Source organism: Abramis brama, assembly GCF_963993115.1.
Source record: "Abramis brama genome assembly, chromosome: 21".
Lineage (NCBI taxonomy): Eukaryota > Metazoa > Chordata > Actinopteri > Cypriniformes > Leuciscidae > Abramis > Abramis brama.
Genome location: NC_139983.1, coordinates 33,625,361 through 33,648,416, shown reverse-complemented (window position 1 = coordinate 33,648,416; position 23,056 = coordinate 33,625,361). Strand labels below are relative to the sequence as shown.

Sequence of the window (23,056 nt, the reverse complement as noted above, 5' to 3'; positions counted from 1 at the left end):
ACATCATCTGGAAATGAATACTTTTCACACAATATTCGCAAGTTTGTCACAAACACACGTGATTGTGTTGTTCATATGTAGGTTATCATTGCCCATGAGACTCTCTGACCTCTGGCTTTATCAAGGTCAGCACAGAGAAGACGGCGCTTTAGTATCTGCACTTCTCCAGAGAAATATCCAATTACAATATTGAACAATATAGGGTTTTTTGAAAAGAAGAAAAGCTTTTTGTTGCATTATTTTCTTGACAATCCACCCCCAAAAATGGCAATGCAATTGGGTTTTAAAAGTTAAAATGCTAAAATGATTATTAAAGGAAAATGTGTTTTTGTGGCATTATTTTCCTTGACACTTCCATCCCTAACAAATAACAATGCAATTTGGGTTTTAATGTTAAAATGTTGAGTTTTTTTCTCACAATTCTGACTTTTTCAGAATTGCAATTTTAAATCTTGTTACTAAAATTTTGAGGGAAAAAGACAACAATTGTGAGTTTGTATCTAACAATTCTATCTATATAACACGCGATTCTGTAAAAAAAAAAAGAAAGAAAGAAAGAAAAAAAAAGTATTTTTGAGCTAAAAAAAAGGCTTTTTATTTGTTATTCAGTGGCGGAAACAAGCATCCACAGCGTAAAAAAACTATAAAAATTATTATTAATTTTAAAAAAAATTAAATTAAATTTGTTTTTTTAAAGTTAAAATGAATATTAAAAGAAAATGTGTTTTTTGTGGCATTTTTTTCTTGACACTTCCACCCACAAAAAAAAAAAAAAGCAATGCAATGGGATTTGTAAGCTTTAAAAATGATTATCAAAGGGAAATATCATGAAAATAAGTGTATTAATCATCCTGAAAAATATGCTTCAGTAACGTATAATTACTTATTTTTATCTGTTTAATGTTGGGTGGAAATATGACCTGATTTTATGACTTTGAGGCATTTGCTCAGCAGAAGACGTGTTTCTCATTGTTATGTGAGTTTCCCTTCATGTGGAAGTCTTTCCTTCCTGACGGGAAGTGTGTCACCGAGGGCTGAAGTCTTCAGGCCGGTAGAGCGTCTACGTGAAGCACATTCCAGTCTCACACACACACACACACACACACACACACTGAGATTCTTCCATGAATGTTTACGCAATTTGCCCACAGAAAGGGAGTGTTTTGTGGTTTATCTGAGAGCTCTTACACAACCGTATGATTGTCATTTCATCAGATTGTGTGTGATTTGTATCGCTCCAGGTGCTGAGAGGATGAGGGTCGAATAGAGGTGTGAGTGAGATATATTTCGTTTCCGAATACGATAATGTCGTGGTTTTTAGGGATGTGTGATCTGATATTATGTCTCTCACAGAAACACACCTAGATAGCGCACGCATTCTGAGTACAGTGCGTGATTTACTGCACGATTTACTCTATTACGGTAAAATGCATCCATGTATAATGACGTCAGTATCCAAGATAAGGGGCAAACACACCTCTGTGTGTCTTTTATATTATATCATTTAATATAGTTAATCAATATAACACAGTTCGAAGAGTGCGTTTTTTTCCTCCAAATATCAGCATGATTACAAATGTGATATTGATTTTATAAAACAGTTCAATAACTAAGAAGTTAATATTAAGTAGTTATATTTAAGACTTACATTTTAGACAGTATTGGCTGTTTTTGCTCTATTTCGCCAACGAAAATGTTTTCAAACAAAACCACAGGACTGTTTTGCGTCTGTGAGTGACACACACTGGTGATTCATTCCTGAATGAACGAATCGGTTGAATGAATGATTCAATGACTCACTCATTAAGAATCAGTCGTTTAAATGAATCGGTTTTATCTAATGACTCACTCATTAACAGTTACTTAATTTCACATTTATAGTGTCTTTTCATATTTTAAATCCTTTCATATATCAATATTTTTAACGTTTTATGTTATTTTTTATTTCTGCATGTGTAACGGCAGGTTAAACACATTCATGTCTCTCTGAGCTTCATTTAGTGTCTGTGTATACATCTAAAGTGTTTCATCTTTAGATTAATTTAGTTACTGATTTTGTTTGATTGGTAACCGCCCTATTCTGTCTCATTAATCTAACTGAATTTATTGATTAAATGTAAGAATTTGACACAAAAAGATAGGGATGCACCAATATGAAACTTCTGGTCGATACCGATAACCGATAATTCTTTATATTTGAAAGCCGATAACCGATATATTGGCCGATAAATCTAAATCCAAATTTTTATATAATTTTTGAGAGCCTGATTACAAAAACAAAAGTCTCACAATTAAAAGCCGTGTCCCAAGCACTCAATTATAATGTTCTCATTATAATTTTATGTAGGCTATAGGCTATATGTCTGCGCTGCACATGTCGCACTTAAAATGCATTTTCCTTTTTTGAAGTGATTCCAATCATATTTCAATCAATTCAAAACCATCATGTTGAACATCTGAAGCATCTCAGCTGAAAGAAATTATCCATTATTTATCGGCTTTAATATATCGGCCAAATTTTCTTATCGGGCCGATAACAATAACATTAAAAATGAACATATATGACCGATACCGATATGGTGGCCGATATATCGTGCATCCCTACAAAAAGATGATGCATACATGTAATTAGGTTAGACAAAATGGCTTTATAAAGGTAAAAATCTATTTAAAATCTGAAACAGCTTTGAAGCTAGAAGTCGTACTTTCCCTCGGCCAAAACAAACTGTGGCTAGAAAAAGGAAAAGTGAATCCAGTGCCAAAGATGGTCTGGCACTTTTGTTTGGCTGGGTTGTGTCATAAACGCTCTTTTGTCCGCACTCGATCCCTGGCGGGACAGATTCCAGCGCTGGATTGTGTGAGATAATCAGATATGGATGTGTTGAATCAGCAGTTTAGATACGGCTGGGTGGACAATAGACTTCATCCTGTAACAAACACGTGCTTATGTTAAGAAGTCATTCTGAAATACTCTTGCTTTCTCTTTTGAGCTGCTGATTTGGAAAATGAAGTTGTTTGTAGTAGCAATCAACCAATGTGTTTTTGAAAAAGTCTCTTCTGCTGCATTTATTAGATCAAAAATACAGTAAAACAGTGAAATATTATTCCAATGTAAATCAGCTGTTTTCTATGTGAATATATGAAGAGTTCAGATGCAAAAGCCTCTAAGTGCCATTTGAAACTTTCTTAGAATGATCATTTTTATCAAGCTCGTATTTTTAAGTTCAGTAATTTCACTTAAATGGGAATGAAATTACCTATTAATTGTCATTTAAGTGAAATTTTTCACAAAAGTGACAACTTTAACATGCTATATAAAAATATCTGTGGGGTATTTTGAGATGAAACTTCACACACACACACTCAGGGGACATCAGAGACTTATTTTACATCTTGTGAAAAGAGCATTATACCACTCTTTTATTTTTACCTTTTATGAGCATTTTTACCTTTATAAAGCAATTTTGTCTAACCCAATTACATGTATGCATCATCTTTTGTGTCAAATTCTTACATTTAATCAATAAATTCAATTAGAATAATAAGACACTATCAAACACAGAATCTGCATCTGAAGTTTAGATGTATTTGAAGCTCAGAGAGACATGAATGTGTTTAACCTGCAGTTACACATGCAGAAATAAAAAATAACATAAAATGTTGAATATTGATATTTGAAAGGATTTAAAATATGAAAAGACACTATAAATGTGAAATTCACTGTTAATGAGCAAGTCAATAAACGTATAAAAAGGTTGTTGCTTATTTTGATGAGTTAAAGCAATGTAAAACACATGTTGTCATAACTTAGGCTATTATTCATAGAATTTTCAGTGTACATGACTTTTTAATGGTCTGAGCGTCCACATTGAGGTGTGTCTGCGAGATGATTGAAATATTCTGGGAGATTCCTGTGCTCTTGATGTTATATTATGGCTGTGTTCTTACATGCTTTCAGCACATATTTACTGGATATGCTTCAACTGGCATCATAATTATACATTAAGAAGAGATTTTAATGTAGAATTTAATCTAGTGAGTCATTGCGGCTCAGATCTAGCTTGGATGCCAGCCGACGTTAGCCCCGCCCACAATATGTGAGGTCTGGAAGTTCGGTCTGGACTTGATCCGTTGTGGTAGCCTGGGAATCCAGACCTAAATCTAAAAGATTAATGGTCTGGCATCGACTAATGAAAATCGGCCAGCTCGAGGGGCGGCACCAAGCATGCATTTGAAAATCTCACTGCACGCAATTGGATAACACTACGACCAATCACAATCGAGATGTGTAGATTCCGCCATCGCGTCTGTTCTAGAAGATATCGACAGCACATTCATTTTAAGAGGAACAGAGAACCGCGATCAAGGCATTTGTCGATGTGAACATACGTCACTTACTCCGTTGCTCTGATTGGTTGTGGGTCTATCCGATTGAGTGCAGAGGCATTTTCTTTCCTGGTTCAGTTGAGACACATCCCATAATCACAGCCCAATGGAGCAGATCAGACTCACATTCTGAGTCAGGCTAGCTCAGGTCATGACAGAAGGAAACTCGCCGAAACTCGCGTGAAGAAAGATGAGAAGAGCTCGTGTTGTGTTGATTTGTGCGAGTCTGAACTGATCATCCATCGCTCTGGATCCAAGAATATGTTGAGCCGTAGTTTTATTCTTCCTTCCTGCTTTAATTTCCTCTAAATATGGGCATTTCTGATAGACCTTCCTGCGTCCTTAAGCCTGGTTTTGATGTCTTGCTCAATATGAGTGTTTCAAGTGGAGAATTATTTCTTAAAGATATTGTTCATCTCTCTCTAGTGTGTAATGTTGCTGTTTGATCATGAAGAAGCTCCAGTTCTTCTCTATATCAGTGTCAGTGTTTCTGAACTCCTGAAACGCCTCCATTGTATCTTGAGTTTCTTCCGGGAACGAACACGTCACAATATTCCTCATTTAAATAATTCATACGCAGAATAAAGGGGCGGGGCCTGGTTGAGTTAGTTAGTAGTGTATTAAACTGGCGGTTATGGTAAGGGGCGGGACATTTCCCAAGCAAACTCAAAGCATCACCAATCACAACACACTGCTCCAGCCGACCAATCAGAGCACAGTGTGCTTTTCAGAAGGAGGGGCTTCATAGAGACAGGAAGTAAACAGAGCGTTACTGACAGAGAGGAGCTGCAACAATGGAGAATATGAGGAAAATAATGAACATTCAAGCAGGAAAACCTGTTCTAGTAGAGCCTGAAAACAACATCAAGACTTTGTAAAAGGGAATAATGGGCCATCTTTATTTATCATGTGTCTTGATGCTTACTAGAAGCTGCTTTATATATTCAACCAGCACCAAATGTGGAGTAAAGACTCTTTTCTAGCATAGATTATGCTGTTTATAAAATCATCACAATAGTAATTTCTTTAATGGGGAAGAAAATGCATTGCACATGTTTGTTTGACCTTGAGAATAAATATAAACAATCCTGTTTTTTGTTTTTGTTTTTACCAAATTCTGTTTTTCTGGATTCTGTGTTATGTTTCAACCACTGAATCTGATCTATATAATGACATTATATATTATTATATTATTATTACATTATATATTATTTATAATGTCATTCTATATAGATCAGTGGTTTCAACACAAATGTATAAAAAAAATGTTGTCTAAAGAAATGAATTCATAAAACATTAACAATTTAATCAATATCTTACATTGTAATCACATGAAAATATAACAAATAATTTACAGCAAAACATTGCATTTTCTTTTTTGTCAAAAAAATTGATTCTGCATAATAGAACTTGCATACTGTATAAATGTATTAAACTATTACATTAATAATAATAATAATAACAATTTATTAAAACATTACATTGATTTATTAATGTTGTGACCGCCCTACATATAGTGGGTCACATAAATATTAAATTATTTGTATATATTCCCTACATATGACTATTTCCGTTTACATGTAATATAACTTTTATGTAAATGACTTTGTTTTATAATGAGTTTGCAGCTGCACTTCCTGAACTCTGAGTGGCGGTTGGTAGAGTAGAGTTACCATGACGACTGCCGCTTATCCTCAGATAACGGATCTTTAACTAACCGCTAACTCTTCTCTCTTATTTACTGCTAAGGTTTGTTACATTCATTAATTTGACATCAAACTGTAATTTACATGTTTTAATGTCCAAGTAATTTGTTTAAATTATTTGTATTAATAATATTAAGATGCTTCTTCTGTCAGAGAAGTCCATTCGTGTAACGTTAGGCCTAACGTTACCTGAGTTCAGTCTTGATTTATTTATTTACTCATTGTGATTTGATCTAAGTATCTATAGCCTATATATTAGATTTATTTCAACATATTTATGAATACTGTGATTCAAAGTGTCTTAATGACTCGTCTCGGAAGCACAATGTTTATTAATTAAGACAACAAAGAGGATATTTTAAGCAGCCGCTAACTCTTCTTTCTCAGGTAACGTTATTAAACTGGGCCGTTCGCACAGAACGCATCTTTGCGTCTAAAAACGCGAGACGCGCCGCTCAGGAACAGTTTAAATGTATTTATGACTTTTACATGTAAAAGCGCAGCGCAGAACGCGAGGGTCTCGAGCATAGACTGTAAAAAATATGGACAAAGCGTCTGTGACGTCACCCATAGATTTTCTGAAGAACGGTTTTGAAGCCGTTTATGGGGGGTATTCGCACTGTCTATGGGTATTCGCGGGTATGGGCGGCGCCATCTTGGGAAATCTTGGGAAATCCTAACCCCGCCCACCTTCTGACGCAGCGCGCGTCACTCAGCTCGCTCTGCTACTCCGGTTATCTCTGTGTATATTTTAGGCAACGAAATATGTTATAAAACACCATACTAACGCTTTTCGTTTTCATTTAAAGAAATCTTAAACATTATAGCCACACAAATGTGGTTCAGGCAACGCGTATTGATTATATTCACTGCACATAACGTTTGCCTATTTATAAAAAAAACAAAATATAAAACACAAACCTGCCTCTTTTCGTTTTAAATATAATATAAAAATATTAAACATTTTAATATGGTCCAGGCAATATGTGCATTTGTACTAAACAACAGATTTTGCATTAAACAACATTACAGATCATCTTCGTTGTATTAAAATTTAAAATGACAAAACTCAACCCAGTCTCTTTTTGTTAAATTTCAGTTTTATCAATATTAGCCATTATAAAAGTATAAGTAAAAGGTATAAGAAGCTATACAAATAAAGCAAACAATTCAGTCAAACATACAAAGTCAGCGCTCTAGTCTAACCATACAACGGTAAAGTTAAATAGCTTATAAAGTTATGAAACTTCCCCTCAGCCAAAACGATTGGCCAGGGAACAAATTATAGATTCACGAGACCAAAGATCTCCCGTTAGATATAGACAAGACGAATTATATCTCATGTTTAACCACTACAGAGACGCCAGAGTCCGCGGCAAACGCCAGAACGACTAGCCGAGGAAAGGTTGTTCCAGGCGGGGTACATGAGCGCCGAGCGCCCGGTCATCGCTGGATCTCACAACTGGATATAATTTTCATAAATCTTTAAATAAACCACAGATTTGAGCTTTAAACAACTACATTCTCGCCTGAAAAACTCTTAAAACTACATTTCATGATACAGAAACAGTAGTATTATATTTCAACTGTGTTAAAAAATGGCGCTTCTTATGTTGTCATTCTCCGTGGCGCTGCCTTGTCAGCTGTCAATCAAGCTGTCAATCAAAGTTAACCACGCCCTTATTTGTCATACATTTTATATCTAAATACGATCTAAACTAACGAGTTAGAAAAAAATTGTTGTCAGGCACTCGGAACCTATCGAAAAATACAATAAAAGTCCATGGGACCAACCTGTAAAAACATGAATTTATGCTGTGAAAATGGACATTTTAACATGGGGTCTATGAACATTTGCTCCCTTTTGGGACCTCCCTCTAGCGGATTTTCGATGTATTGCAGTTTTTCGCACTTCCAGGTAGGCTTCATTTTTCAGATTAGAATGTTGCCGCTTGGTCTCGAGACGCGCTCTTAAAGGGCCACGCTACTGTAAACAAGTCTCGCAACTCTTGCCCCGCCTCTGGGCTCTTCTGATTGGTCCACTACTTGGAACTGACATTGATGAGCGGCATATGTTTTTCGGCCTATGAAAAAAAAGTAGAAGATTTTATTTTTCCACATTTTATTTCAATAATCACCCACCTCAGACAAATTGCCAGACGCTCCGTTGAAGAAATTGGCTCTCGGTAACCTGTATGGATCCTTGAGATTCTGGGTTCGACTCTGCCCAGCGAACTGTCACCTGTAGTAGTTACACCTGAACCGGTCGCTGTGGAAACGGAGCCTGAGTTCCCCAATTAATTATTTAACAATATTACTGTTTATTTTTTATTTTTTTATCATATTATAATACAGCCTTGGTGAGCAGAAGAGACTTATTTTAAAAACATTAAAAATCATACCGATCCAAAACTTTTGACTGGTAGTGTATATTATGCAAGTTTTGTTGCTCAGCACCTTATTTAATAATAATAATAAATAAATAAATGTAATGTTTTAATAAATTGTATTATCATTATTATTATTAATGTAATGTTTTAATGTATTATTATTATTATTATTATTATTATTAATGTTTTAATCAATTATTATTATACGGAATATCATAAAACCAAGATATTTTTTTATCCATTTTAATACATAGCCTACATTATGCAAGTTCTGTTGCTCATCACCTTATTTAATAATAATAGTAAATAAATAAATTTAGATGTACTTTGTGCTATACAATATTTCCGTCATAAGTTATAATAGTTGAGCTGATCTTTTATTTTGGTGGTCTGTAATGAAGAGCTTTGAGAGTTTTTGTGTGCATCCAGATGAAAGTATTCTTGTTATTGTCTGTCTAATTGTTTTCTGCTTTTTGTCTTCTCAGCACCTTCCTCTATCATCATCATCTTCATCATGTCTGTGAAGTCTGACGGCGTGCAGAAGAAGTGGATGGCCGTGAGAGGTCGACTGGGCTCGTCTCAGGACTCGGACGGCTCTCAGGAGGCGAACCTGGAGAACGCTGAGGCCGAGCTGTGCATTCGTCTCCTGCAGGTTCCCAGCGTGGTCAACTACTCCGGCCTGAAGAAACGTCTGGAGAAGGGTGACCAGGCCTGGATGGGTCAGTTCCTGGAGCTCTCGGGCCTGGACCTGCTTCTGGAGGCGCTGGACCGGCTGTCGGGTCGCGGATGCTCTCGGATCGCAGACGCTCTTCTGCAGCTCACGTGTGTCAGCTGTGTGAAGGCCGTCATGAACTCGTCCGCTGGGATTCACTTCATCGTGGATAATGAGGGATACGTGCGCAAGCTGTCTCAGGGTATATAGAGCCACTCTCACTGTCTAAGCCTTAGAAACCCCTGATACATGCATTTTGGCAACACTTTACAAAAAGGTTCATTAGTTAACATTAGTTAAAGGGTTAGTTCACCCAAAAATGAAAACTCTGTCAGTAATTACTCGCCCTCATGTTGTTCCAACCCCGTCAGACTTTCGTTCATCTTCAACACAAAGATATTTTTTAGTAAATCTGAGAGCTGTCTCACTCCTCCATAGGCTTCTAGGTAATTGAAACTTGCTTCAGATATCGATTACCTAGAAGCCTATGGAGGAGTGAGACAGCTCTCAGATTTACTCAAAAATATCTTTGTGTTGAAGATGAACGAAAGGTTTGAACAACATGAGGGCGAGTAATTACTGACAGTTTTCATTTTTGGGTGAACTAACCCTTTAAAACTCTCCAGCAGTCAGGATCAATTCAGAAAACATGCATTCCAACACACCAGTATCTGCGTTGCTCAACGTTCACACCCATCACATGCTTCAGCTGTTTTTTTATCCATCAGAAGTGCAAAGTTCACGTTACATCCCCCAAAAATAAGCAGCTAACACTTCCCAAACGTGGAGAAAATGATGGTGGAGGAAGCTAGAAACTCAGTGTCTCCTTTCCCCTTCCCTGCAGCTTTAGACACGTCCAACACCATGGTGAAGAAGCAGGTGTTCGAGCTGCTGGCGGCCCTCAGCATGTTCTCCCCCGAGGGACACCGGCTCGCTTTAGACGCTCTGGACCATTACAAGGCAAGTTCATCTCTGGATTATGATCTTCTGTGAGACTGAGGCTTGATATCAGGGGCCGGATGCAGAAACTGCCTTAAACGTTAGTCATCACATTTTTTCATTCATTCAGTTTTAAGTCAGTTACATATAAACGTAGTTTGGTTTAATTTGATACTGAAAAGTTAGACTGGTCGTCCGTTGACTAACCGTTAGTTGGTCATGCTAGTACTTAACATAGTGGCTATGTTTATGCAACTGGCCCTCAGGTCAGAAAGAGTCTTTTGTTGTGTCTGGTGTTGACATGCGTCTCGGGTCGTCTGAGAGCGATGACATACAGCTCAAAAGTGTCTTCTGTGATGAGATTTCATTACTTAATATATCAGTGTGTGGGGAACAGTACAATGTAACTTTAAATACACTTCAGAATTAGCAAAAAAGTCATTTTTTAAGTGTTGTTTTCTGAAGTCTTCATGTATAAAACAAGACGCCAGCGTTTCAGGCTCAGAAACATAATCTTGTTGATTTTTCTGACCCCATTGGCAGATTCATGAACTCTTAAGATGGTAAATAAATCATTTTTATACTATTTTTTCATTAAGTAAATTTGCTTCTCCAGTAATAATGTATCTTGATTTAAGAATGTTTAGATATTTGTGCTGGAAAACAAGACAAAAATACTACTAAGAAAATTCTCTGTATTCTCAGAAAACTGTTATTTTGGGTTTTTTCACTTGAGAAGCAAAATGACGAGATATTAGTCTTGTTTTTGGAAAAAAATATTAAAATGAAATGAGTTTAAACTTAAAACCATAACAAATATCTGCAAATGGGTTCAGAAAAAAAGTAATTTAGTTTTTTCTTGACCGCATTGGAGGACTTTTTTTCTTGTTTTAAGCACAAACTCACTATATTTTGAACATTTATCTTGTCATTTTGCTTCTCAACTAAATGTATCTTAATTTAAGAATGTTTGGATATTTGTGCTGGAAAACAAGACAAAAATATTCTCAGAAAGCACATATGTCTTTGCACCGTGTTGCATCATTTATTATTATTGTCCTTGAGCTGCGGGATTATCCGCTCTTCAGAGGCCTGGACTGATCTCAACACCAGGAGACCTGCTCATCTGATGTTAGCTTTAGCAGAGGTTTAAAGTTAAGATGTCTAAAAAGTAAAGTATGCATGTCATTAGCGGTGATGTGAGACAGCATTGTGTTTTTCTGACAGTCTGTGAAGATGCAGCAGTATCGATTCAGTGTGATTATGAACGAACTACGAGCCACTGATAACGTGCCCTACATGGTGACCCTTCTGAGCGTCATAAACGCCCTGATCTTCAGCACCGATGACCTGCGGCAAAGAGACAAGATGCGCAAGGAGTTTATCGGTACATTACACTAAATACTACAGACTATTCAGTATAAACTCTCTACAGTTCCCTACAAATGTTTAAAACAGACTGTGAGGCTTTTAATAACTGCATTCTGCAGAACAAGTATGAGTAGTATAGGAGAATGCTATTTAGACACAGCCCTGTAACCCTAACATTACAGAATACTAGCATACTACTTACTGCACAGTGTACTGAATATTTATTAAAAAATAGCTTGTGGATCTGCATGTAATGTGCATGCATGCATTCAGACAGTAGTATGCTACATTGTCACATTTCATTTAATGTTAATCTAGAGTTAAATAAAATATTTTTTCTTATCTAAATTGCAGTCGGATCGCTTAACATGTAAAGTGTGTTAAAATTGTTGTTGCTTACTGTATATTGAGCATTTCAATCAACTGAATAGGTGTTGGTGTGCAACCTATTTATTGCATACTGCAAATATAACACAAGTAGTATAGAATATTGCTATTTATAACACAGCCCAATAACCCTAATATTATAGCATACTACTTATTGCATTGTACTGAATGCTGCCTTAATGTCTTAAAAATAGCATGTGAAACAGCATGCATGCATTCAGCCAGTAATATGCTACATTTATTATATTGCACATTTTGGGTGTGCAACCTATTGTGCACGATATTGCATACTGCAAAACTATGTGATTAGTATAGAAGAATGCTATTTAGAACCCACCCTATAACCCTAATATTATAGAATGCTAGCATACTAACTGCACAGTGTACACTGAATGCTGCCTAAATGTCTTAAAAATAGCATTTGAAACAGTTTGCATGCATTCAGACAGTAGTATGCTACATTTATTATATTGCACATTTTGGGTGTGCAAGTTATTGTGCACTGTATACATAATGCATACTGCAAAAATAGTATGAGTAGTATAGAAGGATGCTTTTTAGAACACAGCCCTATAACCATAATATTATAGAATACTAGCATACTACTTACTGCACACACAGTGTACACTGAATGCTGCCTGTTATTTATTTAAAAATAGCATGTGAAACAGCATGCAATATCCATGCATTCGGATAGTAGTATGCTACATTTATTATATTACCTATTGTGCACGATATACATATTGCATACTGCAAAAATAGTATGCAGTAGCAAACAGAAGTGATCAAGCCTTAATTGTGTTCACCTGTATATTACACTAGCTCCGCCTCCTTTTGTGTGTGTTTTAACACAACTCAGGCCTGAGCTTTCCAACACACAGCTTTAGATGTTTGTGAGCATTATTTATGGATACTACATTTATTTTCGTTCACCAGGATTACAACTGCTTCACCTTCTGACAAAGCTCAAGTGAGTTTCATTTTAATTCATTTAAATGTGCACCAGGAAATTAAACATGAAATAAAACTCATGTGGAATTGTAATAGCACAGTGCATGGTGTGTGTGTGTTTTAGAGAAGAGGACGATGAAGACTTGATCATCCAGTGCGAGGCGTTTGAAGAGGCCATGGCTGAGGATGAGGACGAGCTCCTGAGGCTTTATGGAGGAATCGACATGAGCAACCATCAAGAAGTCTTCACATCTCTCTTTAATAAGGTGAGCACTGTGTTTTATGGTGATTCGCACTGGTTTCTCTGGAAGCCACACCTGGATCAGTAACATGTGTGTGTGTGTGTGTGTGTGTGTGTGTGTGTGTGTGTGCAGGTGAGCAGTTTCCCGTCATCGCTTCAGCTGTTGTCTATAATACAAGCGCTGCTGCTTCTGGGTCCCGAGCGAGTGGATATCTGGCAGGCGCTGGAGTCGCTGGTGAACCGAGCCACACTGATCGCTCAGAGCTGTGAGTGTCCCGTGACGTGATGATCCCGTTAGGAAACTCTGACCTGTTGATTTAGTCCAGTCATTTGAAGCCAAAATGGGGGTCAACCTTGAACCAATTGCAACAGAAGCAAACTCAACTGAACTCAGGACATATTGAGGATACAAAATCAGTTGAGTTTGTTTCTGTTGCAATTTGTTCAACCTTTTTTCATAAAATGACTGGACCAATTGGCACTCTTTGAGTTTGGCCTGTGAATTGTGCACACAGTTTTATATGAGGCATGTGTCTAGGTTTGATCAGAAAGGTCATTTATCTCAGCTGTACAAATAATGTCATGGGCTGTCGTTATCACAGCTTTTCATACTAAGGGGAACTTGCTTGCTTATTTACATATACATTTACTTGCTTATTTACTTATTTTATTTATTTTTAATTATATATTTATTTACATGCTCATTTACGTTTAATATAATTAACTTATTTTCTTATAGATTTACTTATTTACATAATTTACTTGCCTATTTACATATAAACTCTTAGTTATTTGCTTATTTTATTTATTTGTTTATTTTTATTACTTGTATATTTACTTGCTAATTGTTTTAACTTGTTTATTTACTTGTTCAATTGCATATTTACTTATAGATTTACTTATCTACATATTAATTGACTTATTAACTTTATTTATTTACACATTTAAATACTTATGTTTATTTACATTTACTTGATCATTTATTTACTTATTTGCATATTAACTTGCACATTTATTTGCTTGCTTATTTACATATTATACTTGTTTATTTGCTTATTTACTTATATTTATTTGTATATTTACTTGTTTACATATTCATTTACTTGCTTGTTTATTTATTTGTTCAATTGCATATTTATTTACTTGTAGATTTACTTATCTACATATTAATTGACTTATTAACTTTATTTACACATTTAAATACTTTTACATTTACTTGATCATTTATTTACTTATTTACATATTAACTTGCACATTTTTTTACTTGCTTATTTACATATACTTGTTTATTTGCTTATTTACTTATATTTATTTGTATATTTACTTGTTTACATATTAATTTACTTGCTTGGTTATTTACTTGTTCATGTGCTTATTTTACATATAGATTTACTTATTTGAATATCTAATTATATCTATACTTGCATTATATATTTTTGATACTATATATTTACATATACATTTAGTTGATTATTTATTTACTTGCTTGTTTACTTAATTTCCTCATTTATGTATTCATTATTTATTCATTGTAAGTCTTTGTTGTGTTTTGTCTGGAGATTTGATACTGGCCAGTGATGTGCTGATGGGGTTTTCTTGTTCTCTCCGTTCAGCTGAGATGGATTCGTGTGAGAAGATTCTGCAGCGTCTCGTCTTCGCGAAGGAAGCGCCCAAAGGTTCTTCTGAGGTTAACGGTTACAAGAGAAAGAATCAAGCCGTTCAGACTGAGGCGAAGAACGAGAAACCGGAATGTTCTTGCACTTCAACCAACAACCAAGAACCACAGTGCACCCCCACAAAGACCTTATCTACTCCTCCACCATCACCTCCTCCACTCTCAGCAGTGCCTCTCAAAACAGGAGCTGGACCTCCTCCTCCTCCACCTTTACCAGGACTCGGGATGCTTCCAACTCCACCACCACCTCCTCCTTTACCAGGATCACGGATGCTTCCACCTCCACCGCCTCCTCTTCCTGGCATGGGTTCTGCAGGTCCACCTCCTCCTCCACCTTTACCTGGCATGGGTGTGCCGCCTCCACCGCCTCCTCTCCCAGGAATGGGTTCTGCAGGTCCACCACCGCCTCCTCCTCTCCCAGGAATGGGAGCACCGCCGCCTCCACCTCCTCCTGGTATGAGCGATGTGATTGTGGCGAAGACGTTTAACCCGATTGGTCAATACTACAGCGCACCGGTGAAGAGCGGCCCTCACCCCTCCCTCAGGATGAAGAAACTCAACTGGCAGAAACTCAACTCCAGAGCACTTACTGGTGAGACTCCGCCAGCATGTCTGGGAGAAAACCCAACAGGTCTGGGTTTGACTGGAATGCATGAGCTAGCCAGACTTTTGATTATCAGTATAAAGTTTAAAGATCCAGTTTGCAGCTTTTATTGGCCAATAACAGCATATTTAGACAAGAATAGACCTGTAAAGTTTGATGTGGCCATAGTCAACACAGAAGAAATTAGCAGAAATGTGTGTTTATAATGCATTTGTGTTCTGTGTATAATTATTTTTATCAAACTCTGAATATATCTGTACGTGGGACATCCCAAGCTAGTTTGCACATGTCTGAGAGCGTGTTTGTTTTTCGTTCTTCCAAGTAGACGGTCCTTCAATCTGGGCGTCCGTCCCGAATGACTCGCCCCTGGAGCCGAACTACAGCAGCATTGAGCAGCTCTTCTGTCTGCCAGTGGCTGAACCCAAAGACAAGAGCCCGGACGGCCCTGTCAAGAAAGAACCCAAAGAGGTTTGAAGTTTAATACAAATACATCTCGCAGCAGAAGCCCCAATAGTAGAGCGCAGTCACGAGTTCATTTCAGGGAATGCATGAACTGAGGGAAATATTTCAAGTCACATTGGATAAAAACACCTGCCAAATGCATTCACTGGAGGTCAAATTGTTTAAATGTTTTTGAGAGTCTCTTCTGCTCACCAGGGCTGTGTTTATTTGATCAAAAATATTATTCCAATGTAAATCATGTTTTCTATGTGAATATATAGTAAAGTGTAATTTATTCCTGTGATCAAAGCTGAATTTTCAGCATCATTACTCCAGTCTTCAGTGTCACATGATCCTTCAGAAATCCTTCTAATGTGATGATTTGATGATCAAGAAACATTTACGATTATCAATGTTTCACATTTTTGTGAAAACTCAACTGATACATTTGATTTTTCAGGATTGTTTGATAAATAGAAAGATCAAAAGAACAGCATTTATTTGAAATGGAATCTTTTGTAACATTTATAAATGTCTTTACTGTCACTTTTGATCGATTTAATGTGTCCTTGATAAAGAAGAGTATTACATTTCTAACTTTCTTTCTTTCCCTAAATTTTTGAATGTTAGTGTATCACGTTTGTGAGACTGGAGTAATGATGCTGAAAATTCAGCTTTGATCACAGGAATAAATTACTACATATTCACATAGAAAACAGCTGATTTACATTGGAATAATATTTTACAGTTTTTACTGTATTTTCGATCAAATAAATGCAGCCTTGCTCCAGTTCATGAGTTGATTAAAAGCTAATAATAAAACCTTACAAATGTAAAACCAAAATAAAAAAACAGCTCAAATGGTTTCGGCTGATGAACAAGTTTGCGAATCCCTGTTTTAGACTGAATCATCACGGATGAAACGTTCACAATCAGAGGAGAAACATGAACTAAACAAAAGGGGTCAATTTTAATGTCATGAAAAACATTCATTGATTTTTTTTTCTTTTTCTTTTTTTTCTCCTCTTTCTCAGATTTCCTTTATTGATGCCAAGAAGAATCTGAACCTGAATATATTCCTGAAGCAGTTTAAGTGGTAAGATCGGACGTTTCTGACTCATCATTGGTGTGTGTTTCTAAGATTATTGTGGCCAGACATTTAAGATATTTGATTTCCTCCCAAACAGCTCTTATGAAGAGTTTGTGGCGATGCTGCAGAAAGGAGATTGTTCCAAATTTGACGTTGAGTCTTTGAAACAACTCATGAAACTGCTTCCGGAGAAACACGAGGTACTTCCCAATAAAATGCACAATCGAAATGACAATTCACAAGTATTTCACATTCATAGACCTTGATGCGAATGAAAACAAGGCTCACTGTCTTTGTTTTCTGTCTTTTTGTCCACTGGAAATGTTTAAAGTGCCTGTATTATGCTTTAAGACTCCTAGTTTTGTTTTAAGTCTCCTACAATAGTGCGAGTTGCATAAACCGCTAAGACTAAGACTAGTCTTACAAGTTAGTCATCCAATTATTTTCTTCAAGACTGTTCATAACTTTTTAAAGTTAGTTACATAAATGCGTACACTGATACCGAACAGTAAGACTTATTACCCCAAACGAACTGCTAGTTGGTCATACTAGTTCTTAAGACACTGTCTTAACATAATGGATATCCAAGATCAAAAACACTTTAATTTTCATAATCTCCACTGCAGCATCAGCTCTTTTCTCTCGGTGTCTGAAACGCTTCGATCGAAGATTCAGTCTCTCTAAGCTCCGCCTCTCTCAGAGCTGCTCTGCTGTGATTGGTCAGAAACCAAGCGCTCATTATCATCTGAATCTCAGCTCTTGATATACAGTGATTTGTACAGTAACGGTGGCGTGGGTTTTACCATTTTTGGACTTGCTTTGTCAGCAGAAAACAGCGTCTTCTCGACATGAACAACACGAACCAAACTCTTCCAGTCTCAGATAAACTTGTGTTTGAGGGCGGAGCTAAGAGACGCTGCTTATTATTAGGAGACAAAAACTCCATTTATCTTTGACCATTTACATTCACAAACAGCTTTTTTTCCACACTACATGAAGGTAATATCATAACCATAATAGGGGCACTTTAATATATCTAATGATCATTTTACAGTACAACCCCCTGAACTGTCCTCCTGTGCTTCATTTGCATAATTTACATATGCAGTCCACTCTGGTCATGGTTAGTTCAGTGTTTTGCATTTTTAACTTTATTTCTTCTACTTCTCCAGATTGACAACTTAAAATCCTTTCAAGGAGATCCAGACAAACTGGCCAATGTGGACCACTTTTACCTCTTATTGCTGGCTGTACCCTGGTAAAGATGCATGAAAATCACACTTTTCACACATGCCTTATGCATGCGGCAGTTGTTGTTATTATGTTGGCTTGATTAATAAGCTTAGACAGGGTTTCTTTTTCTTCTGTGACTGAATTTAAACAGTATCTCCGGCCCAGAGCTTTAAAGCCACAACCTCGTCAAACTGAAGTTCTTTTCTAACTGTGTTGAAATTGTGTAAAACATGCTAGGAAGCTTATACAGTTTTCAAACTTTCAGTCAAGGCTTTGTCAAGCAAATTTAAAAGTTTTTTCTGACTAACTTTAGTTTCTAGTTGAGACTTGAGTTTGTCTTTATGTAACCGTCACAGTTACCAGCTGAGGATTGAATGCATGTTACTGTGTGAGGAGACGCTGTCGGTGCTCGAAACCCTGAAGCCGAAGGTCGAGCTGGTGGAGGCAGCCTGTGAAAGTGAGTGTGTGTGTGTGTGTGTGTGTGTGTCGTCCTCTGCTGACGATATTTAGGAGCAGAACATGCAGCAGACCGTTAACTAAATTAAGGCTCAAAAAGACTATTAATATTCAGTAATATTATTGATTTGATTGCATCTTTTGATCAGATGAGAGCAGAAACTGAATTGATCTGAATGAGTGTTGGCTTGTGTAAAGCTGCTTTACAGCGGAATTGAACTCGTTTCATAATTGATGAAATCTGCAACATTAACAGTTATCTTCCCGTTTATTAATGTGAAGCTGCTTTGACACAATCTGTATTGTATAAAGCGCTTTAGAAATAAATGTGGTGACTTGACAAACATTCATAATGTTTTAAATGTCTAATACAACAGTCAAGGTGCAGTTTATTAACATCTCGAGATCCGAAACATTCAGTGAGATCGTCATGCATCATATTTACACATGAGATGTTCATACTAAATGTTGCAATCATCAAAAGCATTTAATAAGTTTGTCACATTATTGTTTAATGTTTACAGTATTTCTAATTGCACACAGGGTTAAAATGTGAAGTGTGTCGTCCCGCAGGTCTCAGGAAAAGTTCACTGCTGCCTAGTTTCTGCAAGCTCATCCTTGATGTTGGAAACTTCCTCAACTATGTAAGAAAAATGCCATTAAAGTGCCCTTCTTGTGCTTTTTCGAATATCTTTTCATGTAGTGTAATGGCGCTGTTTGTGAATGTAAAAGCTCTGCATATTGAGTTATTGTCTCGTAAAAGAATCGATTCTGAACTGCCTGAAACGAGTCGTCAGTAATTCCAGTCTCACTTCCTGTTGAACCTGCATAGGTTTGTAACTAATTTGCATAATGCCACCCGATTGGCTGAACAGTGTCTCTTAGCCCCGCCCTCGAACACTGTAGTGTATCTGAGACTGGAAGAGTTTGGTTCGTGTTCATGTCGAAGACGCTGTTTTCTGAGACTGACACGGTAAAACCCACGCCATCGTTACTGTTCGTATCACTGTGTGTCAAGAGCTGAGATTCAGATATGATAATGAGCGTTTGGTTTCTGACCAATCAGAGCAGAGCAGCTCTGAGAGGCGGAGCTTAGAGACTGAACCCCTGATCGAAGAGTTTCAGACACTGAGAGAAAAGTCTTAAAAATAGCATAATGGGGCACTTTAAAGAGTTTTATGTTCATAGAATTTATTATTGCCCAGTTTATATTAATATTAAATGTGTACATTAAATCTGAAGGTCATGCATCAGTGATTGCCTGCATCTGTAGCCTTTGAAATGTAAACGTATGTTGTGTGTCTCTGGGCAGCAGAGTCTGTGGCTGTAATGCCCATATCACCTTGGATACTCCCTGTTTTCTGTATTTAGTGTCTTAGTTCCTCATTTTTGTGAATTATTATTTTTTTCCTTTTTGCCAGGGAAGTCACACAGGAAACGCTGAGGGATTCAAGATTAGTTCCCTGTTGAAACTCACTGAAACCAAAGCAAACAAGAGTCGCATCACCCTCTTGCATCACATCCTGGAGGTACAGCAGATATAAGACAAATTAGGTCTGTCCATTTAACGCGTTCATTTAATAAATTAGTTGAAGCCTATAGAATACAGTTAGAATGACCTTAAAATTCAAGATATCAGGGCAAAAATTAGTCTGGTATTTGTATCATATGATAGAGCCTATAGTTACGGAGTATCACACGAGTGCTGTTTTCGTGCAAATGTGATGTTTATTTTACACAGCAGTTCAATAAATTTAATATGGTGTTATTTTAGACACAATGTCTGTTTTTGCTTAATTTTGTCTTGAAAAATATTACCTATAAAGTCAGAGCAGCGCACAGCGATGTTTCGCTTCTGAATGAATCCTCGTTTTGAGCGAATCAGTCATGTGAATCAATGACTCGTTCATAAAGAGCCATTTACTTAATTCCTAAGCAAATCAGCCGTTTGAACGAATGAATGATTCAGTGACTTGCTCATTTAAATATTTACTGTCACTTACTGGCAGTTTTAGTTTAAAATTTAGAGTATAATTTCATAAAATAAAAAAACCATTAAAGGTATAGTTTTAAATTAAAATTGTCATCATAGACTCTCATGGCTGTTGAAGCCTAAAAGTTCATTTTAATAATTAATAATAATAATTTAATTTTAATTTAATAAATCAAATAAAACATTTTTCTAAAACTACTTTTTGTAATGTCTATTTTTTTTTTCTTTTCTCGTTTAACACTGACTTTAAATGATTTTTTTGGGGTGTAATTTCTCAGCCAAGTTTGATGGCACATCTTGTAATTAGATAAAATAAAAAATGGCTTGACAGCTGTAATATAAATAACACTGATTGACACAAGCACAGTAATAATGTTCAATTTGGTATTGGTTTATATTGGTGATTTTTAGTGTAGGTTCACCCAAAAATAATGTTTGAGTTTCTGTTCAAAGCCTGTATGTCTGTAGAAAGAGACCGGATGCTTGTACTGTCAATCACCATAAACCGTTCCTATGACTCAAGATCTTTTATTCCGTGTAATTTGATCCTTGTGTGTGTCCTCGTTTGAGCTTGGCAGTATGAACTCTTTTGAGGTCGGAATGACATGAGAGCAAAGTAAATGATCCTTATTTTGAGGGGAGTTATTCCTGTTAAATGGCATCCTTTACTGCTTCTCCGCTCACACTGGGCTTTGTTGTGAATCTCTGCGTCTTGTGATTTCCAGGAAGCCGAGTTAAACCACCCAGAGCTGCTGAACCTTCCAGAAGACATCGAGGCCTGTGAGAAAGCGGCCGGGTAACACAACCGTTGTTCTCCGAGTGTGTGGGTGTGTGTGTGTGTCACGAGATCAGCGCCGTCATTTCAGTCTCAACTGCTGCTTTGTGTGTGTGTGTGTTCTTTCAGCGTAAATCTGGAGTCGATTCAGGCAGAAACAAATAATCTTCTAAAAAGACTAAAAGATGCAGGAAAAAAGGTGTCTTCATCAGTTGAGGACGTCAAGGAGCAGTTTTTAGGGGTTATTGAGGTAGAAACACTTACTAATTTAATTTAATATATATATATATATATATATATATATATATATATATATATATATATATATATATATATATATATATATATATATATATATAATAAAATAGTATATATAAAATAGTCCCACTGCAGTTAATTTGATCCCTTAAAACTCATCTTTGGTAATCAAAATTACATATTTAAAGTCCCCCTGTGGTGAAAATCGAGCTTTTAATGTAGTTTGTCTATGTGGTGTTTTTAATACGCTTTAAGACAAACCATGTGTAAATTCATAAGTCGACTCCATTGCTGAGTATTTCCTCCTTAAAACTGCAGTGAACCAAAGACAGTCTCAAAAACACGCTTTGAAATCGCTGGTGTTTCTGACGTCACAAACTACCTTGTAACCAATCAGATCAACGTGTGATCGTCAACCAGTGGATCTCTGAGCTGAGTGAGTGAGTGGAGGCGGGGCTTATTTGCATATTCATAGAACCTGAAGGAGAAAAGCCCAGCCCACAAGTGATGGGATTGGCTACATGTTTGTGACGTCAGAAACACCAGCGATTTCAAAGCGTGTTTTTGAGACTGTCTTTGGTTCACTGCAGTTTTAAGGAGGAAATACTCAGCAATGCTGTCGACTTATGAATTTACACATGGTTTGTCTTAAAGCATATTAAAAACACCACATAGACACATAAACAACATTAAAAGCTGGATTTTCACCACAGGGGGACTTTAATAAATTAAAATATGAAATTGTGAATACTGTATATTGCTTTCTGTTTTAATATAACTTGCTATTGTTTCTAACTATATGAATGTGCAGCGTCTGTCATGCGCTTTCCTGATGTCTCTGTAGAGGAACCTGGCGGCGTGTAAAGCTCTGGAGGAGCGCTTTACCAACATCGACAGCAGGAAAGGTGACCTGGCTCAGTATCTCTGTGAAGATGTGCTTCAGCTCTCGCTGGATGAACTCTTCAGCACCCTCAAGACCTTCCGCCAACTCTTCCTCAAAGCCTTAAAGGTCTGTGACTTCAGTGGCTTGTTCACAGACATCATGAAATTACCTGAGCACCAATTAAACTGTTCCTTCCTGTAGGAAAACAAGATCCGTAAAGAACAAGCTGCCAAAGCCGAGAAAAGAAAGCAGCAGCTGGCGGAGGACGACTCCAAGAGACAGAAAGGGGAAGATGGGAAGATAAGTGAGTCGTTAATGTAATTAACCAATGCATGTCCATTTATTGTGTTTGTATTATGTCATGGTGTTCAGACCAGACATCATTTACTCTGCTGTGACGCTGTAGATTCAGTGTGTTCAGTCACAGCGGTGGAAGAGTACAGGTGTTCAAGATGTTATACATTCACTTCTAGTCTTTGCAACCCCTAATTAATAAGCTTTTGTGGATACATATTTCCACCATGATATAAAAAATAGAAAAAGGTCATTTGTGACTTTCTCAGAG

The 23,056-nt window shown here is 36.8% G+C and overlaps 1 protein-coding gene across 11 annotated transcripts in view; it reads left to right on the top strand.

The window, feature by feature from the left end:
- The window catches only part of LOC311072313 (inverted formin-2), a 32,562-nt gene that overhangs the window by 3,138 nt on the left and 6,368 nt on the right, over positions 1 to 23,056 (top strand). For 6 of the 11 annotated variants that reach the window (XR_014603991.1, XR_014603992.1, XM_084097272.1 and 3 more), the window contains exons 2-19: positions 8,968 to 9,396; positions 10,039 to 10,154; positions 11,361 to 11,520; positions 12,828 to 12,861; positions 12,967 to 13,108; positions 13,217 to 13,349; positions 14,697 to 15,350; positions 15,685 to 15,830; positions 16,838 to 16,899; positions 16,991 to 17,093; positions 18,066 to 18,151; positions 18,483 to 18,583; positions 19,156 to 19,226; positions 20,004 to 20,111; positions 21,301 to 21,371; positions 21,480 to 21,600; positions 22,453 to 22,617; positions 22,693 to 22,795. Coding sequence is in view for 9 of the 11 variants with exons in the window: in XM_084097272.1 (XP_083953398.1) it covers positions 8,997 to 9,396; positions 10,039 to 10,154; positions 11,361 to 11,520; positions 12,828 to 12,861; positions 12,967 to 13,108; positions 13,217 to 13,349; positions 14,697 to 15,350; positions 15,685 to 15,830; positions 16,838 to 16,899; positions 16,991 to 17,093; positions 18,066 to 18,151; positions 18,483 to 18,583; positions 19,156 to 19,226; positions 20,004 to 20,111; positions 21,301 to 21,371; positions 21,480 to 21,600; positions 22,453 to 22,617; positions 22,693 to 22,795 (2,776 nt within the window). In the remaining 2 variants the exon portion in view is untranslated. Of the gene's footprint in view, positions 1 to 8,967; positions 9,397 to 10,038; positions 10,234 to 11,360; positions 11,521 to 12,827; positions 12,862 to 12,966; positions 13,109 to 13,216; positions 13,350 to 14,696; positions 15,351 to 15,684; positions 15,831 to 16,837; positions 16,900 to 16,990; positions 17,094 to 18,065; positions 18,152 to 18,482; positions 18,584 to 19,155; positions 19,227 to 20,003; positions 20,112 to 21,300; positions 21,372 to 21,479; positions 21,601 to 22,452; positions 22,618 to 22,692; positions 22,796 to 23,056 lie in introns of those variants that run through there. The other 5 variants (XM_084097273.1, XM_084097270.1, XM_084097269.1 and 2 more) reach the window with 3 other exon arrangements.